Below are 8,269 nucleotides of genomic sequence, written 5' to 3'. Positions count from 1 at the left end.
ACAGTGTAATTGCTCTCTTAAATGAGAAATAACTTCATTTTCACTGAATCACCCCTTAGTCTGATAGATTACCAGGTTTTATTTCTACCGAAGATAATATGCTGTAAAGAGCTAACTTTTGGGAGAAAGCAGGACTACGTTAACACCAACCTCACATACCTTGGAGATATCTGAGAGAGATAAGAAAGATCAGGAAACTTTTTGTTTTTTTTTTACACATATTTAAGCCCTTTTTTAGGCACTAAACTACTTCCATATATACAGTGCATTTGGAAAGTATTCAGACCCCTTTACTTTTTCCACATCATGTTAAGTTACAGCCTTATTCTAAAATTGATTACATTATTTTTTTCTCTCAACAATCTACACACAATACCCCATAATGACGAAATGAAAACAGGTTTTTAGACATTTTTGCAAATAGATGGGTGTTAGTAACAGAAATACCTTATTTACATAAGTATTCAGGCCCTTTGCTATGAGACTCGAAATTGAGCTCGGGTGCATCCTGTTTTCATTGATGATGTTTCTACAGCTTTATTGGAGTCCACCTCTGGTAAATTCAATTGATTGGACATGATTTAGAAAGGCACACACCTGTCTATATAAGGTCACACAGTTGACAGTGCATGTCAGAACAAAAACCAAGGCATGAGGTCGAAGGAATTGTCAATAGAGCTCCGACAGAATTGTGTCAAGGCACAGAACGGTACCAAAACATTTCTGCAGCATTAAAGGTCCCCAAGAACACAGTGGCCTCCATCATTCTTAAATGGAAGAAGTTTGGAACCACAAAGACTCTTCCCAGAGCTGGCCCCCTGGCAAAACTGAGCAATCGGGTGAGAAGGGCCTTGATCAGGGAGGTGACCAAGAACCCAATGGCCACTCTGACAGAGCTCCAGAGTTCCTCTGTGGAGATGGGAGAACCTTTCAGAAGAATAACCATCTCTGCAGCACTCCACCAATCAGGCCTTTATGGTAGTGGCCAGACGGAAGCCACTCCTCAGTAAAAGGCACATGACAGCGTGCTTGGAGTTTGCCAAAAGGCACCTGAAGACTCTCAGACCATAAGAAAAAATATTATCTGGTCTGATGAAACCAAGATTGAACTCTTTGGACTGAATGCCAAGCTTCACGTCTGGAGGTAACCTGGCACCATCCCTACGGTGAAGCATGGTGGTGGCAGCATCATGCTGTGGGGATGTTTTTTTAGCGGCAAGGACTGGGAGACTAATCAGGATCGAGGGAAAGATGAACGGAGCAAAGTACAGAGAGATACTTGATGAAAACCTGCTCCAGGGCGCTCAGGACCTCAGACTGGGGCGAAGCTTCACCTTCCAACAGGACAACGACTCTAAGCACACAGCCAAGACATCGCAGGAGTGGCTTCGGGAAAAGTCTCTGAATGTCCTTGAGTGGCCCAGACAGAGCCCAGACTTGACCCGATCTACCATCTCTGGAGAGACCTGAAAATAGCTGTGCAGCACTGCTCCCCATCCAACCTGACAGAGCTTGAGAGGATCTGCAGAGAAGAATGTACAGGTGTGCCAAGCTTGTAGCGTCATACCCAAGAAGACTCGAGGCTGTAATCGCTGCCAAAGGTGATTCAACAAAGTACTGAGTGAAGGGTCTGAATACTTATGTAATTATAGTAGCCTTGGTGTGTAACCCCCACACATCAGCCATATAATCCACCCACCCACCCCATCCCTGTACCTTCACTATCCAATGGTCCCTGTCCAGGATTGTTTAATCATTACATTAGACAAAACCCTGCTAGTGCCAGGGGTGAAAAGGTGACGTTGACACAGTGTGTGTGGATACGATGCGTCTCGTCATTGACAGGAATACGTATCTCAGTTTGACCCGTTATCAAACATAGGCTGACCCAAAGATAGGGTCTACCTAGGGTTGCATTTTTTTCAGGTAATTTCTCCAGAATTCCCAAGTTTTCCAGGTGGATGTTTATCAATCGGTCTTATGCTATGCAGCTGTAGGCCTTACAAAACTATGCAACCACTTGACTATGCAGATAATGGAGTAAACATGGCAGTTTGGTAATAAGGGACAGTTAGTGTTCAGTAAATAGGTCAATTGTTGCGGCTTGTTTTCAGCAAGTTGTTCAGCGTTAGTTGATTGCAAGCACTGCTTGCACACTTTCATAGCAAAGCCATGGTAACAACATTATTTGAGAAAGAAATCCATATACAGTACTACTGACTGAGGCTGTGTGTGTGTGCGTGCATGCGTACAGTGACATACTGTACACTGAGTTCTCTATTCTAATGGGGGTGTAGATGTTGTGCTGACACACACTGTCTCATTATGAGATGCACTGAGTTCTCCATGGCATTTAGGGTGTTGCCGTTGTTTTGACAGTGACTGTATCATGCATGACCTACTGACTTGTCTTGAAACCAGATCTGAACGAAAGGAGCTAGTTAGCTTCGGCTTTAATAATAGCACGTCCATGTCGCTGATTAATAATATAACTTTTTTTTTGCCGTTTTGTTTTATTAAGTTGTTTGTTTCAGTGGTTTAATATAAATCACAGTAGTTCCAGTACATTTCTAACCTGTATATCGCTCTGATAGGTTTTGTGCTGTTTGTTTTGCTTAACAGTGGACTTTTCAACTACTCTTATCAGTACCGCTGGTTTCCCAACTCTACTGCTGGGAAGTAACACACCCCATGGGGGAGTCACCCCTGGAACCTCCCACAGAATGAGCTAACCCTAGACAGAATAAAAGCCAGGGTTGGAGAGTGAAGGCACTATTACAGACCCAGAATCAGTGGTGGAGATGTGGGTCGGCAACTTGCTGTGTCTGGCCGCTCTGGCTGTTGCCCTCTCTCTACCTACCTTCTCTGATGGAGCTGCACTACATGTGTTGTCAGCTCCTAACCTGCTGCGTGTGGGCAGTAATGAGAACATCTTTGTGGAGTCTCAGGACCATACAGGAGGTCCCCTGGACATTCAGATCATGGTGAAGAACCACCCTACCCAGAGCAAAGTGCTGGTCTCTAAATCAGTGGTTCTGGATCAAGCAAACAACTTCCAGGCTCTGACACAACTGGTCATCCCAGAGGGGGACCACTTTGTGGACGACCCCAAGCAGAAGCAGTATGTGGTCCTGCAGGCCCAGTTCCCTGACCGTGTCCTGGAGAAGGTTGTCCTAGTCTCCTTCCAGTCTGGATACATCTTCATCCAGACTGACAAGACCATTTACACACCGGCCAGCACCGTCTACTACAGAGTGTTCTCTATGACTCCTGGCCTGGAGCCTCTGACCAGGGAGATATTTGTGGACAAGGAGGTCGCCAAAAACAAAGAGATTGCAGTCTCTGTGGAGTTCATGACTCCTGAGAACATTACCATCTTCAGGGAGATCATCAACCCAGACAAGGGAGTCAAATCTGGACAGTTCAAACTCCCTGAGATCGTCAGCTTCGGGACATGGCATGTGGTCACGAGGTTCCAGAGCACTCCTCAGAAGACCTTCTCATCTGACTTTGAAGTCAAGGAGTATGTTCTGCCCAGCTTCGAGGTTAGTCTGACCCCAAAAAAAGCCTTCTTCTACGTCAACGACGAAGACCTGACCGTTGACATCACTGCCAGGTATCTGTACGGTAAGGAAGTGACAGGGACAGGTTATGTGGTGTTTGGTGTCATCACAGAGAATGAGAAAAAGAGCTTCCCCAACTCTCTGCAGAGAGTAGATATCAGAGAAGGTAAAGGAGTGGCTTGTCTGAAAAATGAACACATCACACAGACTTTCAAAAACATCAATGATCTGGTCAAACAGTCCATCTTCGTGTCAGTCAGCGTGTTAACAGAGGGTGGGGGTGAGATGGTAGAGGCAGAGAAGAGAGGGATCCAGATCGTCACTACGCCATACACCATCCTCTTCAAGAGAATGCCCAAATACTTCAAACCTGGCATGCCTTTCGACGTCTCGGTTTACGTTACGAATCCCGACAACTCTCCAGCCATTGGAGTGGAGATTGAGGTGACTCCAGATAATGATAAAGGGGTGACCAGGGCCAACGGTTTTGCCAAAGTTACACTTAACACTGTGGCATCGGCCAAAGAGCTGACAATCACTGTGAAGACCAAGGACCCGGCTATCCACCACACCAGACAGGCAGAGGCCACCATGAAGGTTTTCCCATACAGGACTTCTACCGGGAACTTCCTCCATGTCGGGGTTGACTCTAATGAGTTGAAAATAGGAGACCCAATTAAGATCAATCTGAATCTGGGACCCCTCGCCTTACAAAACCATGACCTTACATACATGTTCCTGAGTAGAGGTCAGCTGGTGAAAGTGGGCAGATTCAGAAGACAGGGCAACGCCCTGGTGACACTGTCAGTGCCTGTCTCCAAGGAGATGCTTCCATCATTCCGCATCGTAGCGTACTACCATGTGGGAACAGCTGACCTGGTGGCAGACTCTGTCTGGGTTGACGTCAAGGTCTCCTGCATGGGCTCACTGAAAGTGATGTCGACCAGACCCAAGCCATCCTATGAGCCTCGTAAGGCTTTTAGCCTGACCATCACTGGAGACCCGGGAGCTAAAGTAGGGCTTGTGGCTGTAGACAAGGGAGTCTACGTTCTCAACAACAAACACCGTCTCACACAGACCAAGATCTGGGACACTATAGAGAAGCATGATACAGGCTGTACAGCTGGAGGGGGAGCAGACAATATTGGGGTGTTCTATGATGCTGGTCTGGTATTTGAGACCAACACTGCTAAAGGGACTGGGATCAGAACAGACCCCAGCTGTCCTGTTAGTTCTAGGCGGAGGCGAGCAGTGACCATCGGTGACGTCATCACTAGTATGGCCAGTAAGTACAATGGTCTGGCCAAGGAGTGTTGTGTGGACGGGATGAGGGACAACACCATGGGATACACCTGTGACAGACGGGCCCAGTACATCACAGATGGGGACATCTGTGTCCAAGCCTTCCTCGTCTGCTGCAATGAGATGGCCTCCAAGAAGGCTGAATCCAAACAGGATGCACTGCTGCTCTCACGCAGTGAGGAGGAGGATGATATGTTCATGCGGTCTGAAGACATTGTGTCTCGTAGTCAGTTCCCTGAGAGCTGGATGTGGGAGGACACCAATCTTCCTGAATGCCCCGCCCAAGCCAAGAACTGCGAGACCACATCTTTAATAAAGAACAACTTCCTGAAGGATTCCATCACCACCTGGCAGATAACAGCCATCAGCCTGTCTAAAAATCATGGTATCTGTGTGGCAGATCCGTTTGAGATGATAGTTCTGAAGGAGTTCTTCATCGACCTCAAGCTGCCCTACTCAGCCGTCCGCAATGAACAGCTGGAGGTCAAAGCGATCCTCCACAACTACAGCGAAGACCCCATAATTGTGCGTGTGGAGCTGATGGAAAATGGCGAGGTGTGCAGCTCGGCAAGCAAGAAGGGTAAGTACAGGCAGGAAGTGAACATGGACCCCATGTCCACCCGGGTTGTACCCTATGTCCTCATCCCTATGAGGCTGGGCTTGCACTCCATTGAGGTCAAAGCGTCTGTGAAAAACTCTGGCAGCAATGACGGTGTGAAGAGGGACCTGCGCGTTGTGGCTGAGGGAGTGCTGGTCAAGAAGGAAAACAATGTACTCCTGAACCCGGCTAAACATGGAGGTGAGCAGACAGCACACATACCAAGTGGAGTGCCCCGGAACCAGGTGCCAAACTCTGATGCTGACACACTTATTAGTGTGACAGGTGGAGAGCAGACCAGTGTGCTGGTGGAGCAGGCCATCAGTGGAGACTCTCTGGGCAGTCTGATAGTTCAGCCAATTGGGTGTGGGGAACAGAACATGATCTACATGACCCTGCCTGTCATTGCTACACACTACCTGGACAACACCAAAAAGTGGGAGGATATTGGCCTGGACAGGCGGAACACAGCCATCAAGTACATCAACATTGGTTACCAACGTGAGCTGGCCTACCGTAAAGAAGATGGCTCCTACGCTGCTTGGGTCAGCAGACAGAGCAGTACCTGGCTGACAGCATACGTAGTGAAGGTGTTTGCCATGTCCAGTACACTGATCAGTGTTGAGGAAAAAGTGATCTGTAGTGCTGTCAAGTGGCTGATCCTGAACACACAACAGCCAGACGGCATCTTCAATGAGTTTGCTCCTGTCATTCACGCAGAGATGACGGGTAACGTGAGGGGGTCGGACAATGACGCTTCTATGACAGCCTTTGTTCTCATCGCCATGCAGGAAGCAAGCTCACTGTGTGAGCAGGTTGTCAACAGCCTACCAGGCAGTATGGCTAAGGCAGTAGCGTACCTCGAGAAGCGTCTTCCCCACCTGACAAACCCTTATGCTGTTGCTATGACCTCCTATGCTCTGGCCAATGCAGAGAACCTCAACAAGGAGACCCTACTGAAGTTCGCCGCTCCACAGCTGGACCACTGGCCAGTCCCTGGTGGTCACCCGTACACACTGGAGGCCACGTCGTACGCCCTGCTTGCCCTGGTCAAGGTGAAGGCCTACGAAGAGGCCGGCCCCATAGTCAGGTGGCTCAACAAGCAGAAGAAAGTGGGAGGGGGATACGGATCCACACAGTCCACCATCATGGTGTTCCAGGCTGTGGCTGAGTATTGGGCCAATGTGAAGGACCTGAAAGAAGTTGACCTGAACATCAACCTAGAGGTAGCCGGCAGGGCATCGGTCACCAAGTGGTCCATCAACAACAAGAACCAGTTCCACACTCGTACAGACAAGGTCAACTCCATAGACAAGGACTTGACAGTAAAAGCCTCAGGAAATGGTGAGGCGACCTTGTCGGTGGTGACACTGTACTATGCCCTGCCAGAGGAGAAGGACAGTGACTGTGAAAGCTTTGACCTCTCTGTCACCCTCACTAAGATGGACAAAATAAGCCACGAGGACGCCAAGGAGTCGTTTATGCTCACTATTGAGGTATTGTATCGTAACTCAGAGAAAGATGCGACCATGTCTATCCTGGACATCGGCTTGCTGACCGGCTTCATTGTAGACACAGACGATCTGAAATTGTTGTCCAAGGGGAGGGAGCGCTACATAGAGAAGTTTGAGATGGACAAAGTTCTGTCTGAAAGAGGATCTCTCATCCTATATCTGGACAAGGTGTCCCATAAGTTACCAGACAGAATATCCTTTAGGATCCACAGAGTACAGGAAGTGGGAGTTCTACAGCCAGCTGCCATCTCAGTATATGAATACTACAACCAGAAGCAATGTGTGAAGTTCTACCACCCACAGAGGGAGGGTGGTACTCTGAGCAGACTGTGTCTTGGAGACGTGTGCACGTGTGCGGAAGAGAGCTGCAGTATGCAGAAGAAAGATGAGCTAGATGTCAACCGCATAGACAAAGCCTGCGGCGCGGGACTGGATTACGTTTACAAAGCTACGGTGGTGGACTTGAAGCTGACGACACACACAGATACTTACACCATAAAGATCGATGAGGTCATCAAGCCAGGTACTGATGAGGGAGTGGAGGGGAGGAATCGTGACTTCATGGGACTATCTTACTGTAGAGAGGCTCTGGGTCTAAAGCAGGGGAAAACATACATGATTATGGGGAAGTCTGAAGACCTGCACAGAGTGGAGGATAAAGGACTGTTGCAGTACAAGTATGTCCTAGGAGAACAGACGTGGATAGAGTACTGGCCCTCACAACAAGAGTGCACGTCCAGAGACTACAGAGAAGTCTGTCTGGGCATTGATGAGTTCATCAACCAGATCACAACCTTTGGCTGCCCTGTTTAGCTTCTCTTCTTGTTTTGTTACATTTAAATTTTTGTAACATTGCAATCCAGGTTGTATGCCCTGTCATAACTCATTGTAACCTAGAGAGTGTATGGAGATGAGTTTGACCACTTGGAATATATTCTTTTGGAAACTGACCAGTAAATTCTGTACACTGTGCACAATAAAACTGTTTGGGAAAGAAAATGTTTTAATTTAAAAGTTAACCTATGATGATAATGACTGCAAATGGCACACTTATACATACATTTAAGTGTGCCATTTGCAGTCGTCATCGTCATAGATTACTATGCCATAGTTACATTTTCTATGGCTTTATTTTAGCACTAAAATGACCCCTGCCTTCTGTAATAAGCATGAAAGAAATGCATTAAAAAAAAACATATTGTCTAATTCCTTTGTGTGCGTGCCATCAGTCATTTCGGGGATTTAATTGTTTATTGGTTTTAAACACCAAACAAAAACTATTTAAGTTTAAG

At 47.4% G+C, this 8,269-nt stretch overlaps 1 protein-coding gene across 1 annotated transcript; it reads left to right on the top strand.

Moving 5' to 3' along the window:
- Window positions 1–2,775: 2,775 nt before the first annotated feature.
- On the top strand, window positions 2,776–7,964 carry LOC311113641 (complement C3). Its single transcript, XM_084156910.1, has one exon. It carries the CDS (start codon window positions 2,802–2,804, stop codon window positions 7,788–7,790), a length of 4,989 nt encoding a protein of 1,662 aa, XP_084013036.1. The 5' UTR covers window positions 2,776–2,801; the 3' UTR covers window positions 7,791–7,964.
- The last annotated feature ends 305 nt before the right edge of the window (window positions 7,965–8,269 follow it).

Source organism: Coregonus lavaretus (genome assembly GCF_964263955.1).
Source record: "Coregonus lavaretus genome assembly, chromosome: 3".
Classification (NCBI taxonomy): Eukaryota; Metazoa; Chordata; class Actinopteri; order Salmoniformes; family Salmonidae; genus Coregonus; species Coregonus lavaretus.
This window is presented reverse-complemented; position numbering and strand designations above follow the sequence as displayed.

What these genes read in the sequence shown, in the direction of transcription:
- LOC311113641 (XM_084156910.1), top strand. Translation starts at nt 2,802, where the DNA reads ATGTGGGTCGGCAACTTGCTGTGTCTGGCCGCTCTGGCTGTTGCCCTC.